At 36.0% G+C, this 19,970-nt stretch overlaps 1 protein-coding gene and 2 non-coding genes across 3 annotated transcripts; 2 read left to right on the top strand and 1 right to left on the bottom strand.

Moving 5' to 3' along the window:
• Positions 1-7,307: 7,307 nt before the first annotated feature.
• Smp_126480 (putative calponin/transgelin) lies at positions 7,308-13,010 on the top strand (the record flags this gene model as incomplete). The annotated part of the gene is made up of 4 exons (XM_018798769.1): positions 7,308-7,445; positions 9,260-9,467; positions 11,800-11,969; positions 12,933-13,010. 4 exons carry the CDS (start codon positions 7,308-7,310, stop codon positions 13,008-13,010), a joined length of 594 nt encoding a protein of 197 aa, XP_018653678.1.
• On the bottom strand, positions 12,632-12,702 carry Smp_tRNA_00033_Pseudo_TTG.1.1. The gene has a single exon. It is a non-coding gene (tRNA).
• A 6,651-nt stretch (positions 13,011-19,661) lies between the features above and the next one.
• Positions 19,662-19,734, top strand: Smp_tRNA_01953_Gln_TTG.1.1. Its single transcript has one exon. It is a non-coding gene (tRNA).
• Positions 19,735-19,970: the final 236 nt, after the last annotated feature.

The following is a 19,970-nucleotide window of genomic DNA, read 5'->3' as shown; positions in this document are numbered from 1 at the left end:
GCAAGAATTAACACTTCGATAATCTCCACAAAACTTCCTTCTGATAATGATCATACGCTCACTAGTGACTGGTTCCATGAGGTATTTCCTGGAGTTCTAGTAAGAAGAAGTGATCACTGGAGTTCAACAAGGTCTGTTGTGAGATAGTGACTCACTGAATACAATGGTGGACGGTTGTTCAATTTCGTGGGTTGGTTGAAGTTAGACATTAACATCATTGGATGTCGGCTCAGTGGTCTAGTGGTTAAGCGTTCGTGCGTGAAACTGATAGGTCTTGGGTTGGAATCTCGTGAGGCAGGATAGTGGATGCACACTAGTGAGGAGTCCCACAATAGGACGAAACGGCCATCCAGTTCTTCCAGGTTTTCCATGGTGATCTAGATTCAATTGACTAGTGACTTCTACTACAAAATGATTGGACTTTCATTATCATTTTTTGTTTTTCTAAACATTCAATTAACAGACTTATCAATGCTGTATATGAACGTACACCGAATTTACCACCAAAAGCTCAAACAATACGTAGACCAATAAAAGCAAATGCAGGAACTGCACCATTTAAACAAGTAAGAAATTATTGACTAATATTATTAATATATATGATTAGATTTTTTCTATTTTTGATTATGAAGATGGTTTCGTCCTATCGTAGGACTCCTTAAAAATGCGCATCCACGATCTCACCTCGCGAAATTCGAACCCAGGATGGGATAGTGAATGTGCACTGCTGAAGAGTCTCACAATAGGACGAAATGTCCATTCAATGCTTCCAGGTTCTCAATGATGGTCTAACTTCAATGGACTCATGGATTCAGCTATATAAAATTATTAAAATCTCCACAAAACCCCCTTCTGATATCAATTTTATATTGATAGTATCATCGATGAACAAGGAGGATCTAATGCAGATCTAAAGACGAGGATTGATAAAGCACGGATAACATTTCTACAGTTAAAGAACATATGGAACTCAAAACGAATGTCAACCAATATCCAAGTTAGAATTTTCAATACGAACGTCAAGACGGTTCTACGGTATGGAGCTGAAGTTTCGAGAACTACCACAACTATCATCAAAGAAGCATAAATATTTATATACAGTTATCTATTCAAGATACTCAGTGTCCGTAGACTGAATACCATCAGCAACAAAGTACTATGAAAGAGAACAAACCAGCTTCCAGCTGAACAGGAAATTAGGAAAAGATGTTGGAAGTGGATAGGATATACATTACGAAAATCATCAATCTGCATCACGATGCAAGCACTAAATTGGAATTCTGAAGGAAAACGGAAAAGAGGAAATTCAAAGAATACATTGCGTCGAGAATTGGAAGCAGATATGAAAAGGATGAATGTTAACTGTAAAGAACTGGAAAGGATTTGTCTAGGATAGAGTTGTATAAAGAATGCTTGTGGTCGGCTTATGCTCCTTTATGAGGGGTAACAGACATAAGTAAATAGTCTGATGTTTAACTAATCAGTTTAACTCATCTATATAGTATAGGTGTATGTATTGACATTTGAAATATCTCACTGGATAAATCAATATAAGTTGAGAGAATTTCAAACTTGCCACATTCATGTACATCTGGGAATTTAGGTGATCCTGTAGAAAGAGCTATATTGAGTGTACAATTAGACACTTCCTTTTATGGTAGAGGAAGAGTATGACCGAAACATTTCACGGCTCTGTTCTGTCAAACTTGATTGACAGTAACTATTTAGTTGATAGAAACAAATCATTTAATTGTTTAATTTATTGTATACTTACTACCTTTCTTTATAGGATTTGATCTGGTCTCCTATGTATAATAGAAGCTACACGGACTCGAGCTAACAACCAGTCCTTTGTATTCATAAGAAAATACAAATATTATTATTCTGTAAATTAGTCTCAAGCCTTATACTTTGTTCAATATTCGCTCTACTACAAAAAGTTTTTGAAGAATATTTAATCTAAAGTTTTATATCATAGATTAATTAGAACTAGATAATCATTAAAAACTTGAAAAGACTGAATAGCTACTTGATCCTAGTAATCGGATATTTCAGTAATAGTGTACATTCACGATCCCACAAGGGATAGAATTGACATTACAATTTATTAACTTATTATAGTACTATAGTGAACGAGAACACAAGTGGGGACAATCGAATGTATTTGAACACAGCATTATAGAATCCCTTCGTAAAATCTGAGAACCATACAGTAAGTATTTCATTTGCAAAATGTCAATCGATTGTCTCAGATTTCATTGTCCCCTCATTTCCATATCAATCATTCTTTGTTCTTTCCTTTGATCTTCTTAACCTTCTGCCACGAGGCATTTCACTTTCGATTGATGATATATACTACTTATAAGTGTCGACATCAATAGCACTCACCATAAAACTTGATATAACAATAAATTGTAAAATTTCTTTATTATGAAAGATCTTAAAAGATGAATTACCCTGGAATGACCAACTCATTTTGTATTTATCATTTCGACTGCTCCTGTGGAGTAAGTTATATTGGTCGAAGTTCTAGGAATTTACGTTTTTGTGCTCGTGAACACCTCCAGCGTGGCTAAATAAAGCTTTAATGAAGAAAGTAAACAGCTTGATATTGGCCCATTTAGTACAAACTGATCATAAAGCCAGTATAAACCAATCCTTTTCAATTATTTATAGGGTCAGTAATCTTTTGCCAAAGCTTGTCAGGCTTAAAGTCTTTCAAACGGCTGAGGTAGTAGCCCTCCGTATGAAGAAACCGGAGCTATGAGTATAGAAAAAAAGTATCACCAACCCCTCCTCCTCCCCTGGCCAACCACAAGGCCAATTAATCAATAGTAATCTTAGCTATTGAATGACCTAATTCGATCATTGTAATTGTCTCTCTTATCTTTATTCACAATTATTATTATTATTATTATTATTATTATTATTATTATTATTATTATTCTCCCCTACACATGATTCATTCACTTCGCCTTCATCCCTTCTTATTACGTTTTACTTTCCATTAAACATGTTGTCGAATTGTAATTACACTATCATATCTCTCTCGCCCTACCTGACCCAGATTCAGCCTGATCACAGATCTTAAATTTTCACTTAACATATATACAGATTCAAGTTAACATTCTATATGAGTTACATCAACATTAACAATTTTATTCTATTTGTAAGCAAAGATGGATAGTGGCTAGCAGTGGAATCCAGTTTCACACGCGTTTCGTCCTATTTGGGACTCGTCAGCCGGGTGTACCTGTTCACTCTGGGACTCCAACCCAGTACTGTTCACTAGCCACTATTCATCTTTGCTTATAATGCTTGTGAATTAAGGCTATATTGAAGCAATACGCACAGTATGCACATATGCCAATAAGAGACTGATAAATTACAGTCCTCAACATCAATGGGAAGATTCAACGAAACAATACCAAATGAATTTATTCTATTTGGTTTGACAATCCTAAATATATATGCTTTAAACAGTGTACTTTGTCTTTAATCTGGCCATCTTTTTCGGATTATTACTTTGGATATATATGAATTGTAGAACCTGAGGAGAATTTATCGAAATGAATATTCTTCGTTCAAATATTAATCTTTCAATATGATGATGTTTAAACGATTAAAGTGTACACTCAAATGCCCTGGTACAGCCGAGGGTGGGGAGGGCCCGCCCTTTCTCTTGAAACGCCCTCATACAGTCATGCGTATACAGCCTCCTAATCACTGCCTTCTCGTGGTACTACTGTTATTTACGAAATTGAGAGAACGAAAAGCAAATGTCCGGCAGGAGCTTTAACCGGGTTGATGGACACTAAGGGTTCATTTAAAGGAGTCAGAAAACCCAATTATTGGCCACCGGCTATCATGAGATTGTATCTCCTAACGTTGCTCCACTATTTTGTGGATCAGGCCTTTAAGTCGAAGACTCGAGATGTGGCTTCCTAAGAAAACCACCTGCTTCAGTCTGGGCACCTGGACAGTATCACAGCCCTCACAAAAATCAAATGAGATTTGTGTGGTGCTTATATATCTAGTGCCCCCTTGTACCAATATTTATGTGTTCAAATAAGTAACCATAAAAAAGAAGCTTTTGTTGTTGTTGTTGTTGAAATTCCAACTATTCTTCTAATATTGATATATAAGTTGGATAGGTCATCATCTATATAAATTCCAATATAATCAGAAAAAAAGAAGAAGACCAATTTTAGTATCCACTTATAAAACTTATATTAATAAGTAGTACAATAAGTTAATGCTAAAATTTAGGTCAACTACAAATTCTTCTTTTTTGGTAATTTCCTATAAATGACTACTTATCATTACATATATGCAATGATAAGGATTAAAATAACACTTATGATATATATGGGTTCATATTATTAGGTTATACATACATACATACATATAGGATAAGTGTACTTAAAAAGACATATGGTAACCATCTATCTAGATGTGGTGTATTACTATAATAAACCAGAAGACAAATATAGGTAAGTGTATATAACCATAACCCTAACCCTATCTAAATGAATGGTACCAGTGAAGGTAGGAAATCGATGAGTGTCAATATGGATTTATCTTAGTTTATTATTAGCCATTGAATACAAAATAATATAATAAAATATATATCTGTGCCATTTCCCCCCCCCCTTTTACTCTCTGCTGTTGTGTGTAGAAGTGTAATAGGGGAAATTATTGCACAGAAGTGTAGTTATTACTGTAAATAAATGAGAAAAACGAATACTTTGTCTTATTATTATTATTACTATTATTATTATTATTATTATTATTATTATTATTATTATTATTATTAGTAGTAGTAGTAGTGGTGGTGATGGTGGTGGTGGTACCAAAATACATATATATAAATGTAAGTTGTGTATGTCAGAAAATACAGTTACATAATCCTACACACACACACACAAACATATGATCTGTATATATCTGTATCTATGCACAATCTTATCATTTAGTGTTAAACGATAATTCATTTATTTTTGCTTCATTCCAACACAAATCTCCTTTTTCTACAATAGAAATTATAAACGTTGGCAAGTATTGGTCCTAGTAGTAGTAGTATGAAAGTTAGGTAGATGATTTTACAATTTTTTTTTGTTTTTTGATGAATGAAAAATACCTTAGCAACTAACAGACTAAACACATAGAAACAAAGAAAGTGAAAATTATTCGAACTTCAGCTTTTTCTTTCATTTTGTTTTGTTTTTTGGATACATTTTTGTGTATTCAATTGACAATTAGTTAAGAAATATAAAATGATTTATTTAGGATTATGAATTGTTGTTAGTTAACTATGGAAAAGTACAAAGGATTGAAGAGGTGTTACTGTTAGTGTGAAGCACCCCAAATGCCATGGTACGGCCGAGGGTGAGGAATGTCAGCTCCCCCTCTCCAAATGCTTTCACATGACCACGCGTATACAGTTACAACTAGGGAAGTCCTACTCACTGCCTTCTATCACAACGGGTGTTGCTTAAGAAATTGAAAGGACGAAAAGTGGGTTTGTGGATACGGAGGTTCAACCTAGGGGAATTCGAAAACCCTGATTACAAACCAATCGTGCAAGTGGGTACAAGATTCTGAAGGAACAAATGGCGTATGAATCAATTATTGGTCACTGGCTACCATGGGAATGGATATCCTGATGTTGATTCAATGCCTTGTGAATTAAACCTTTAGGTCGAAGACTTGAGGTGTGGTCCCCTAAGAAAATCACCTATTTCGGTCTGGGCACTCGGGGAGTGTCACAGCCCACATACAAATCAAGTGACTTGTATGACGTTAATGTATGTTAGTTATACATACCTATCATATGACCGCACCAATTTCATAAACTCACAATATTTCAGCTTTCTCCGCTCAATCATATGGTTGACAAATAATAAGCTACCTTGAATTCTCCTTGGGATGATATTGATAAAATGTATTGAAACCACTTAACACTTTATAAGCAAACATGGATAATGGCTAGCAATGGAATACAAGACGCACGTTTCGTCCTATTTGGGACTCGGCAACTCGATATACCTGCATATCAAAGTTGATGTTCACCACTGCTAGCCACTACTCATCTTTGCTTATACTGCTTGTGAAGTAAGGCGATATCGAGGCGATCCGCACAGTTTGCACATATGCCAATAAAAGACTGATCAATTACAGTCCTCAACATCAATGGAAGGATTCAACCAAACAATACCAAATGCATTTAACACTTTATTCAAAGATCATGACATCAAAAGTATTACGGCGATTGTAGTGGAACATAACCGGAACTCAATGTTATTTATTCAATGTAATCATTGGTGAAATATTAAGTCTAGTAAGCAAGTAAGTTTCTGGATTCAATTCCTAGGAAACTCGTCAGTGAGTTCTACTTTAATACAAGAAAAAAAAGTAACTACATGGGGTACTCTTGTTTCTAAAGTTACATAAAGTAATGTTTTTTTTCTGGTTAGCACTTTTTTAGCGAGTTACATACACAAAGGAAGAAGCAAGATTCTTAAATACAACACGGAGAACACCAACCCAATCATACTTGATGGCAAAACTCTGGAAGAGGTGGAAACATTCACGTACCTGGGAAGTATCGTTAACAAGGAGGATCGGATGCAGATGCAAAGGCGAGGATTGGCAAAACAAGGGCAGCATTTCTACAATTGAAGAACACATGGAACTCAAAACAACTGTCAACTAACTTCAAAGTGAGAATCTTCAATACGAACGTCAAGATAGTGCTACTGTACGGAGCTGAAACGTAGAGAACTACTACATTCATCGTCAAGATGGTACAAGTATTTATAAACAGTTGTTTATGCAAAATACTCAACATTCACTGACCGGATACCATCAGCAACAGCGTTTTATGGGAGGGGACAAGCCAACTTCCAGCTGAAGAGGAAATTAGGAAAATACGTTGGAAGTGGATAGGATATACATAAAAGAAATCACCAAACTGCATCACGAGGCAATTCATAACTTGGAATCCGGGAGGGAAGCGGAAAAGAGGAAGGTCAAAGAACACACTACGCCGGGAAATAGAAGCAGATATGAAAAGGATGAATGTTAACTGGAAAAAACTGGAAAGGATTGCTCAGGAAAGAGTTTTATGGAGAATGCTGGTGGGCGGCCTATGCTCCTCCATGAGGGGTAACAGACGTAAGTAAGTAAGTAAGTAAGTAAGTAAGTAAGTAAGTAAGAAGTAATGTGAATCCATAACAGTAACCATTAATACCCATTCAATAATTCTATTTAACTCTTCCTTTTATTCATTCATTAATTATTTACAGATGGAGAATATTCAACGATTTCTCGATTTATCCGAAGCTTATGGTGTACCACGTGAATGTTTATTTCAAACTGTTGATTTATTTGAAGCAAGAAATATGGCACAAGTATTAGCTACTCTATTACAATTAGGAACTGAAGTAAGTTACCGTTTTTTTCATTTCTCATTTAAATGGGGGGTGGTTTGTGGAGATTGTAAAGATTTTAATTGTTGAATGCATAAGTCGATCTAAGTTGGACCATCATGGAAAACCTTACAACACTGAACGGCCGTTGCATCCTAGTATAGGACTCCTCAACAGTGCGCATCCATGATCAACTGTGAAAATACTACAATCTTCAGTCTCCATACTGATAATAATCTTGTGCTCACTAGTGAATAGCATGAAGATGGATTTCATAAAGCTCTAGTGAGAAGTCATAACCAATCGAGTCCAATCCATATCCGACATGAGGCAGTCATCCACCTCAGACAATAGATGAAAGACTGCACAAGGTTATGGATTGATTGAATTTAGATAATAACACAGATGAATGCCAGCTCACTGATCTAGAATTCAGGCGTTCGCTCACGAGACTGAGTGTCCCGTGTTCGAGTCTCTTTGTTGCGGTATCTTATATGAGCACTGTTGAGGAGTCCCATACTAGGATGAAACGTCCGTTCAGTGTTTGAATGTTTTAAATGATGGTCTAGTTTAGATTGACTTATGAATTTAACTTTGAAATAATGAAAACTCTCAGTTGACGTTCTTGTCTGACTACCTTTCCATGGATATGTTCTATTGTAATGTCAATGAATTCTTGAGAATGAAACTGTCATTAGAATCAGAAGGGGTTTTGTGGATATTATAGTAATTTTAATAGTTGAGATCATGAACCAATTGAAGCTAGATCATCATGCAAAACCTGGAAGAATTGGATGGCCGTTTCGTCCGATTGTGGGACTCCTCAACAGTGCGTATCCACGATCCCACCTCTCGAGATTCCAATCCAGGACATATCAGTCTTGTGCTCGAGCACTTAACCACTCAATCACTGAGCTGATCAGCATCCAACAGTATTAATGTCTAGCATCAACTGATCCACGAAATCGAGCGACACATCCACCAATGTCTTCAGTGAGTTGATATTTCATAACAGACCCTGTTGAACTCCACTGTTCACTGCTTCTCACTAGAACTCCAAGAAATACCTCTTGAAGCCAGTTACTAATGAGCATATGTTGATTAATATCAGAATGTCATTAGAATGTCAATCGGTTCTGTTCATTTCCTGAAAAATATGATTTTCACTAGACCGATTGTAGAATTTACTAATGGTAAGAAATAATGTCGTAGAATGTTTTGAAATATCATTATTCATAATCAATTGTTTACCAGCAAAGAAACTTTTGTAATATTTGGCTTATGGTTATCAGTGGAAGGTAGAATGCTTACTTCGTCGAATTCGGGACTTGTTAACAGGATGTGTTTGTACTTCAGTGTTGTTGTTCACACTGAAACTCATACCTACAGTCTTACAGTTCAAATCCGGATAGTTAGTAAATTGTCCAACAAATATGAAAATATGAGTAAGGTTTTAAGAATGCCCAATGTTGACCTAGAAAACCTAGAAGAACTGGACGACCGTTTCGTTTAATTGTGGGACTCCTCAACAATGCGCATCCACGATCCCACCTCTCGAGATTCCAATCCAGGACCTATCAGTCTCACACACGAGCGCTTAACCGTTAGACCACTGACCCGGCATCCAACGAAACAGCTGTCCAGTGCTTCCAGGTTTTCCCATGGTGGTCTAGCTTCAATTGACCTATGATTTCAACCATACAAAATCTCTGTTTATACCTATTTTTTGTGATTATTCTCAAAGTAAGTAGTTAGAAAACATGAATTCCACATTGAATGTTGTTTATTATCCACTGAGTATCATTATTATTGTTTGTGTTTGTGCATAGTGTCAACGTAATGGATTTCAAGGTCCTGTCTGTGGACCAAAACCTACTTATTCACAACCACGTCAATGGACTGAAGAAAAATTACGTGCTGGTGAGGGTATTATTGGTTTACAAGCGGGAACAAATAAATTAGCATCACAAAAAGGCATGTCATTTGGTGCTCAACGTCATATTGCAGATATTCGATGTGATGATATGACACCAGAAGGTAATAAATTAAAGTGTTACATTTAATTGATATTCAATAAATTCAATTCAATAAATTCACCCCATTGCACATGCAAGTGGCTATCAGGACTCAGTAGCTAAGTGGATAACGCGGTGGTGAAGCGAACGATACTGGGTTCTAGTCCTAGAGTGAAAATCAACTCTGAGATGCAGGTACATCCAGCTGACGAGTCCCAAATAGGACGAAACGCGCATCCTGGATTGCACTGCTAGCCACCATCCATCTTTGCTTATAAAGTATGATTGGCAATTAGGTGAAGACAGGAAGATACACTATTGCCTAGTTTATGTTCTGACTCTCTATATTTGATCATGAATCATGTATCTGATACAGTATGATCTCAGTCTATGAGCAGCATCCTGATCAATTATCCAGTCTAGTGGCAATCTAATTTCGGGCACAGGTTATGTTATCGTATTATAGTATCATATCGCAGTAAATAACTAATAACAATTGTTAATATTTGAATTCACGAGTCGATCTAAGCTAGATCATCATTCAAAACATTCAAACACTGAACGGACGTTTCATCCTAGTATGGGACTCCTCAACAGTGCTCATATAAGATACCGCAACAAAGAGACTCGAACACGGGACACTCAGTCTCGTGAGCGAACGCCTGAATTCTAGATCAGTGAGCTGGCATTCATCTGTGTTATTATCTAAATTCAATCAATCCATAACCTTGTGCAGTCTTTCATCTATTGTCTGAGGTGGATGACTGCCTCATGTCGGATATGGATTGGACTCGATTGGTTATGACTTCTCACTAGAGCTTTATGAAATCCATCTTCAACCTAGTCACTAGCTTAGACTGACTTATGAATTCAACTATGAAAAGTACTACAATCTCCACAAATTCACTTACTGATAATGACAATTTTGTAACGACCCTAGATTGTTCAGATTGTTTACAATAAACAATGGATCAATGCAGGGAACACTAGGTCAACTGATCATGTGATACACTCAACTCAGTTGTCTGACCAACTATCAAAACATCACGTATAGAACAGAAAATGAGTTTATTAGAGTAAAATACAAATCAGTTCGTAAACAAAATATCAATGGAATGCAAATGGAATAACGTTTATACATAAGATAGTCTCTTGTACTTAATGCAATGCAATGTTGTGGGTTCGAATCTCGCGAGGCGAGGTCGTGGATGTGCACTGCTGAGGAGTCCCACAATAAGACGAAACGACCATCCAGTGCTTCTAGGTTTCCCTGGTGGTCTAGCTTCAATGGACTCACGCTTTAAACTATGAAAATACCGTATTGCAATATGCTTGTCACTAAGCCGTAATCCAGTGAATGATGGTTCATTGTCATGGTTAATATCCATCTGAAATTAGAAAAATGAATTACTAGTTAGTTTACTAAAAGTATTTTGATCACAACTACATTTGATAATTATGAGATCAGTTTCGTTTAGATTTTCGTCACATTACTTTTGAGGAGCTTCAAATGACAGTGAAATAGCTGTTTAACGATTAATCATGTTACATGTGTGTTGACTGTAATACTGCTTGTATACTCAGACAGGACTGGTTGTCTTTTTAAAGAAGACCATTCGTCGAGTCATTGACCCAGATGTTTAAACCACAAGACACTGGAATAATGTCAGAAGAGTCAGTCCTACGGTAGCAAGTGGCCAGAATTGGTTTGCTTTTTATTCATCCCTTCAGTATCTTGGGACCCGTATACTTTATGAGTTTGACATCATGGTTTCTTAGCTCCCCTAGATGGGCTGTCTCTATCCACCAAACCGGTCCACTTTCTGCACTCTCACTGTTGTAGAAATAACCCCGTGGTGAAGGACTTCTCTAGAAAAATCTATAAATATATGGCCATATGTGAGCATTGAAAGGGGGAGAGTGGACTGTCCTTACCTTCGTCCGTACCAAGATATTTGAAGGTATGGTTTTCAATAATTTTCTAACTGATACAAATACATAATAGAAGTTAAAATCACATTTTTCTGGTTTAATATCAGAGACTGACTTTAGTTAGACGATTACTGAAAACCAGGAAAGATTGTCATTTGCTTCATCCTACTATAGAATCTCTTAATAGTGCACATCCATGATCTCACCCACCAAAGGACCCTTAAAGTGTAGATAGGAGGCACTTAACTTTCGGACTTCTGAGTTGATTTACATTTCTAACGTCAGTTAATTTGCATTGTCCTTCTATTAAATTGTAAGAAATGTCTAATATCCATGAGAAATAACTTGAAGTAACCCCCTTTCATTTTCTCTCCCTCCTCCCCCTCCTTCCACTGAAAAAAACTAAAAAAAATCTTTTTTAGGTGCTGCTGTAATAAGTTTACAAATGGGTACAAATAAATTTGCATCACAAAAAGGTATGAGTTTTAGTAATCAACGTCATATTGCCGATATAAAATGTGATGATTTATCACAAGAAGGTAAATCTGTAATCAATTTACAAATGGGTACAAATCAATTCGCTTCACAAAAGGTAATTTATTTACAATTATTAGAATGGAGTTTTTTTTGTGGATATATTGTAGTAATTTTTAATAGCTGAATTAAAGCTAGACCATTATGGAAAACCTGGAAGTACTGGATGGAAGCTTCGTTCTAGTATGGGACTCCCTAGCAGTGCGCATTCACGATCCCACACCAAAGAGACTCGAACTTAGGGCCTTCGATCTCGTGTTCGAATGCTTAACCTCTAGATCACTGAACCGGCATCCAACTATGTTAATGTCCAACTGGTTTGTAATATTTGAAATAGTAACTATGCATAGATTCATTAATTATTGATCTTACATAACAACTAAGTTATATGAAGATACACGACTAATTAATTCATATTTAGTTTTTACTAATTACTTGTTTCAACCTTGATAAAGTGAGATAGATATGCTATTCTTCTATTTATGGTAACTTTGACGTTGATTAAGAGCAATGGTTGAGTAAACAATTACAATGGGTTAGCCTTTGAATTTGGACTGACCTTCAACTACTTGTCAACTGTTAATTAGGAAGTAGCATTTTATTTACAACAACAATCGGTTTAGCAAATATGGATAGTGGCTAGCAGTGGAATACAGGATGCGCGCCATTTCGTCCTATTTGGGACTCGTCAGCTGGATGTACCTGCATCTCAGAGTTGATATTCACTCTGGGACTCGAACCCAGTATCTTTCGCTTCAAACGCCATCGCGTTATCCACTCGACCACTAAGTCCTGATAGCCATTTACTTGTGCGATGGGATGAAGTTTAAATTCATTTAGTATTGTTTGTTTGAATCTTTGTAAAGAAAAGAAACTTATTCATGTGTACCAAAGTAATCTTCTTCAAAAAAACCGTTATACATCTGTATTTCTTAGAGTCAGAGTCTAGTTCCCTCTAAATGTAGGTGTTGTATTCGCTGAGTTGGATGATTTAGTCATGGTATGTTCATTGTCTTTCTAGACGACGTTATCAGCTCATACTTTCTTCATACAAAAAAGAAAGCTGAATTCAAGAGAGAACAATCTAGAGTCAACTTAGAGAAACTATATAATTCACACAGTAATCATATGGTTACCAATCTTAAGTGACTTGAGAACTGATTAAAGATAAATTTTACAAAGTTCTTGTAGGGATGGCTCGTTGGCAAACTTAAGGAAGCCTCAAGAATCCCAGAAAAAGCCGAAGACATTCCATCCAATCATCGCTAGAGGAACATTCTAGAATGTCGACATGTAGCTTCCTTATTGGATGAATAAGAAGGACCACCTATGTGCCTGTCGGCTGTCCGAAATGATGATTTACTTTCAGCCAAAAACTATAAATACATGGGATTTTCGTCCTATATTTGACACTGTTTTGGGAATAACTTTTCTACTTACTAGTTTTCTGTCTTCTCTCTTGCGACGTTACGGGTTCGATCGTTCAAGTAGTCTAGTAGTACGCGGCAAAGCAAGAATCTAAAGCTTTAGATATAACAGTTCTACATTAATTACAAATTATGTTTCATTACATCTTGAATTTTGTAAGGAAACCCAGAAGTAGTGAATTTCTTTCATAAACTGGTATCCAGTAGATGGATATTTAAGATTAGAGAGTATGTTTCTGCTTACATCAATTGCTATGTCTTTTGACTCTGTTTATCTCATTATAAGAATCATTGATTGACTTTCTGTATGATGTTATGTCCTTTAATCTTGAGAATATATCTCTTGACAGAATCTTCAATTAGAACACTGACGTATTGATCAGATCAATGATGCATAAACCAGTACGAACAGTCTAGAGTCACTTTGAGTTCTTATTGAACCTCCAAGATAGTAGCTTTTCGCCTAACCCAGTCGTTTCAGACCAGAACGTCAATATCAGCCTCCATTATATGAATCATGTATTTCAGATATACTTAGTTTATATTATAGACAAATCAGACCACATACCATAGAACAGAACAAAACAATGATACAAGATCAAGCCAAAAAATGTGGCTTTGAATGTGTGAAATACTGTAACTAATAAATTTAGAATAAGTTAAGCATAGTAAATCGTATGATACTAGTCAATAGGTCAAACAAAAGCTTATTATAGAAGAAATATAAATGTATGTAATCTAGTTACTTAAGTTATACAATAAGAACAGTCTATAAATAGATCTTAGCAGTTACCATTCATTCATTCTTCATTCGGATATAATATCAGTAAAGCTAATTGCATAATTTTATAGTTGAAATCATGGGTCAATTGAAACTAGACCACCATGGGAAACCTGGAGGCACTGCACGGCTGTTTCGTCCTATTGTGGGACTTCTCAGCAGTGCGCATCCACGAGTTTTATGGAGAATGCTGGTGGGCGGCCTATGCTCCTCCATGAGGAGTAACAGGTAAGTAAGTAAGTATCGTTATCATAATCTAACGTCTTCGATGGGGGGGGGGAACTATATCATTTTTATATTATTTGATCTTACAAGCCACAACTTTCCACTAGAAATGTAAACAGTTTATATTGGTTATTACCGATGTAGATTTGGATAAACCAATAATAGTAGTGATTTAACATATTCTGAACTCTAGTAATTTGGATCATTTGAATCAATAAAAGTGGTCTCTAATACTATCAGTAGTGGGTAATCACTTATTACTTCCATTTTCCCCACATGATCAAAGGTTAATTCTTTCTGAGGTATGCGAGAAGGAAGCTGGTTTATAAGTAGCTTTAGAGACCTAGGGGAGTTGAGAGAGTGAGGAAAGGACAACACCTTGTTGCAGGTAACACACGATCCTCTCGAGAGTACTTTTTAAAGTGTTAGCTCCATAGTATAAAAGTATTTTTAACGGTGATAGAAATAAGAGAGGTAAAACGAGATATTCTTACTTTAGGGTCAATCATTTCTAACTCCTCCATCTGTTATGAGGAGGTGATACCATCATATTGGTTATCTGTAGGAAACATCTTACTGCCATCATAATCCAGTATAGTTATCAATAGACTCCTCCGTCCAACCTTAAATTGCTGCTTTATGTCTTACTGTCTATCAGCCAACCTAGTTGACATGATAGTTAGGATCTAAAGGCAATTATGACATCTAAGCACGAATGACTACATCAAAGTAGCGGCTGCTGTTTGGAGTAGTGTGGATGATATATGATCATGTGGTGAATGGCTAACTATACATATTTTTCGTTAGTCGAATCGATTGTGATTCATTTAAATCTAAGTTAGTGAATAAAAAATTCACATATCATTTGACTGATCAGATTTGATTATCCAGTAATTAATAAAAGTTTTTTTCATAGTTAAAATCATGAGTCAATTGAAGCTAGACCACCATGGAAAACCTGGAAGCACTGCACGGCCGTTTCGCCCTATTGCGAGACTCCTCAGCAGTGCGCATCCACGAACTCGCCTCGCGGGATTCGAACCCAGGACCTATCGATCTCGCGCCAGAGCACTTAACCGATAGACCACTGAGCCGGTCGGCATCCAACAGTGTTATTGTCTAACTTCAACCAATCCATGAAGTTTGAGCAACCATTCACCAGTGCTTCACCGTCCAGTGCTTCCAGGTTTTCCATGGTGGTCTAGCTTCAATTGACTCATGATTTCAACTATGAAAAATACTGAAATCTCCACAAAACCCCTTTTGATAATAAAAGTTAATTTCGTTGCTGATACCTAAGAATGATTCTTGATGAATGTTGGTTGAGATATGTGCGTTGTGAATGAATTGGGTCTATCTATCCTTTATTTATAGTTATGGAATAGTTAAGTTATTGTATATTTATATTATGGTTAAGGAATTTAATCTAGAAAGCCTATCTTATCAGGAGGATGTTCCTATTAGACCCTCTTCTTAGTGTGGTAATCAGCACTAGATTGGAGATAAATTTAACTCAAGAATCACAAATAGGAGAAGATATGTATCCTGGATCCCACTTCTAGGCACAATTCAAATTTATAAACAGTGTTTTATGGTTGAAATAAATTTTTGTGATCAATCGTAGTGTCACTTCAGAACTGCTAAACAGCAATCTAGGACTCAAATCCTGTAGTAAACATCAACTAAAAAACACAAGTACAAACAGCTGACGAGTCTTAATTAGGACGAAGTAATGCGATTCTTCGATGCCATTACTGACTATTCTATCTAATCACTAATATTATTTAATGCATTATCAATAGAATAATTAGCTGCACTTGGTTTAATTCATAGATATGATCATGGCATCATTGGATAGTGACCAATGTTATAAATGTCAGATCCTTCTTAAAGCAGATCGAATTCTATCGATCAAATGATAATGTGACCATTAGTCTAAGCGATTCAACATCGCGTACACTATTCTAAGATGTAATACAGATTGTTGAAGGTAGTTGACTACCTTCATTCATTAAAATATCTAAAAAAATGTTTTTGATTATGCAATAAATGTGTTGCTATTCTCTTTTATCTCTTATGAATATAGGGTATGCGAATTGGTAGTAGTCGTCATATAGCTGATATACGATGTGATGATATATCAAAAGAAGGACAAAATATTATAAGTTTACAATATGGTACAAATAAATTAGCTAGTCAAAAAGGTATGCGTATGGGTGGACAACGTCATATTGCTGATATACGTTGTGATAATTTATCAGCTGATGGTGCATCGGTTATTGGATTACAAATGGGTTTACCACAAAATCAAGTTGCATCACAAGCTGGTATGTCATTTGGTGCACATCGACATATTAATGATTCACATTAAAAAAAGGAGAGGAATGATGTATTGTGTTTACAAATATTGATTAAATTTCTTTTCTGGAACCTAATTGACACATACACACACACACAGCCCCCTTCTTCCCTGTCAAAACAAAATGCACATAATTATTTATTTTTAAAAGCCAATATTGGAGAAATTTCTTCTTTTTTCTCTTTTCTGGTATAATTATTCGAACAATCATAAGTTTTTTCTAGTTGCCAAGGCAACAAAGAATAAATTTTCAACAAAAACTTTTCTGAGAAAAACATAAAATTCTTTTAGCCTTTAATCTAATTCTACACTTATGTTTGTTTATTTATTTACACTTTCTAATCATACTGGTGTGTACGACCTATGCTCGACCTCCTCCACGACGGGGTACACAAGCGTAATCATACACAATGAACAAATGACCTTCACGGGAATACATTCTTTATTTATTTATCTATTTATTTATTTACAGATTGTGTGTTTACCATTGAATTTTGAAACCAACCAAAAGTAATTTGGGTTATTTATCGTGGAATAAACACAAGATTATTTCTGCTTACCTTCAGGATGACAATGGTCATAAAGCTTAATCTATGAAAGATTGTTTGTGTGTGAGTGTAACATAGTAGTTATATTCAGTAAGAAGTAAACCATAATGGGTATCTATCTGATTCATTGAAAGAAAGATCTTGGAATGTGGTATACATACATATACATATATATATATATAGATTTGATAGAACTTTTGTTTATTTGGGGGAAAAGAACAATGATACTATTTATTATTTCTATATTATTACTCTTTAAAGCATGCAATTTAATAAATGCTTTTGAAGGAGTGCATATCTTTTATTTTGAGATGGTGGAGAAAATTTGTAGGTCAAATGGATGATTTTAATGGAGTTTTGTTCTTTGAGTTGGATGGTTTGGTCGTGGAGCTTTCATCGTCCTTCTGAACGACATCATCAACACAGACTTTGAGTAGAAGTGAAGTGTTTGAATTCAACCGCTTTGAAATTCAATCCCTTCACTTCTACCTAAAGTTTGTGCTCATGATGTTGATGAGAAGGACGATGAAAGCTCCACGACTAAACCATCCAGCTCAGAGAACAAAACTCCGTCAAAATATCTCTTATTTCCTTGTAATATGTCATGAATTTTATTTATATTTTGAATTAGAATTTGTTAGATAATCAGTGAACAAATGTTTCGTCCTAGTATGGGCCTCCTCAACAGTGAATGTGCATCATCCTATGGTGAATTGAAATCAGAACTATCACTCTTCGTGGTTAGTATGTAACTGCTAGACTAACAAGTTGGTGTCTTGATTTGATTTACAACAGTTCATTAGCATTGATGATATTTGCTTATGTTCACCATGAGTGGACTCTGTTAATCATAAATTTCTGGTTTTCTGACTATAGTCGGTTGGTAAGCAAAGATGGATAGTGGCTAGCAGTTGAATCCAGGACGCGCGTACCGTCCTATTTGGGACTCGTCAGCTGGATGTACTTGTATCCCAGACTCGTTTTGATGTTCACTCTGGAACTCAGATCCAGTACTGTTCGCTTCAAACGCTATCGCGTTATCCACTTAGCTACTGTTTGTGAATTAAGGCTATAACGAGGTAATACGTACAGTATGCACATATGCCATTGAGAGAGAGACTGATCAATTGCAGTCCTAAACATCAATGTAAAGATTCAATCAGACAATACTAAGTGAATATAGTCGGTTGGTGTTGTAAGACTATGAAATTAAGCATTCTCTACAATCCCCTATACCATTGAAAAAAAGGTTTCAATAGGTGAGATGAGAATGATTCAAAAGTCTAATCAGTTATCATTAACGTAAGATCTGTCATGAATTTATACTGGTTCAAATTACTACACGAGAATAAAATGTGGAATCTGTAATGAAAACCTAAACATCAGTTCAGAAGAAAGAAATAACATTGAAGAATGAAAGGTTGGAAGTGACATATAACCTAAGATTTAGAACATAGAAAACGAGTGCGTCTATCCTGCTGTGCTTTTCAGTTATTGCTCGAATTTCGTTTAACTAGTCCGCGCTACCAACACAAATTAGACGACCTGGTGGGCTATGTTCATAATATGTGCTTATTTCTCTCCAATCTACTGAAACGTCAAACAGGACTGCATATTGTGATAAGTGATAGTTAAACATGTACTGAATAATATTTGTTTAAGAAATCTAAAACGTTCAAAACTGAACGTGCAAAATATTGGTTTGCAGTATTGAGTAGCACATACATCCAAATCAAGAATGAATACTTAAACTGGAAAAAAAGAATTTACCTTCTGGTGCCTAACCGAATTAACTCTAGGAAAGCCCATTAGATATGTTAGAGGCGGTCCAGAGAGAAGAATATAATCTGTACCGCAACCAGTGCACAGGGGTCGACACAAAACTTGCTTGTATTATAAGTGTAATGAGAGCATATAGTCATATGATGATTTTCAAGCCAATTCATTCATTCAGTGTTGTTAAATCGTTGGGCTACGGCCTGAGGTAAAGCACATCTATACCTATGTGTGTACTGTAGAGTGTATTGACCTCAGTCTATGCATTCTATATATGTATGTAACGCACACTTGTGTACTGTAGAGTCTATGTTTTTGACATGTGCGTTCTATAAAAACATGTAACGCATACTTGCGGCGGTACCACGTCCCATAGTATTGTATTCACTATAGCTTCAAACGCTTTTGAGTTATTACAAAGCTTACAAATGTCATAGAGAAGTGTAGAATCATGTGTTCGTCTGCAAAACATATAGTATATAATTGAATCGAAGTCTCTACTTACATACGAAATATAACAATGTAAACTGCGACCATGTTCTAAGCAAAGATAGATAGTGGGTAGCAGTGCAATCCAGGACGAGCCTTTTGTCCTATTTGAGACGCCACTTGCACAAGCAAGTGACTATCAGGACTCAGTAGCTGAGTGGATAATGCGATGGCGTTTGAAGCGAAAGGTACTGGGTTCGAATCCCAGAAGCTGAGTAACACGGGATCGAATCCGTCAGGGAGCACCAGTTCCCTCAAGATTACAGGTAAACCTTGCTGACGAGTGCCAAGTAGCACGAAACTCGGGTCCAGGGTTTCCTGTTGACCACCTCCAACCACCATCTTAACTCATTTCTTTTCTCAAGAAGTCTCAGAAGGAGGATTAATGAACTACTAACCAACTAATTTAAACAAACAACACCGCTATATATATATATATATATATATATATATA

The sequence above is a fragment of the Schistosoma mansoni genome, chromosome 7 (assembly GCF_000237925.1).
Source record: "Schistosoma mansoni strain Puerto Rico chromosome 7, complete genome".
Lineage (NCBI taxonomy): Eukaryota > Metazoa > Platyhelminthes > Trematoda > Strigeidida > Schistosomatidae > Schistosoma > Schistosoma mansoni.
The sequence above is the reverse complement of the archived record's forward strand: the minus strand, read 5'-3'. Positions and strand labels throughout refer to the sequence as shown.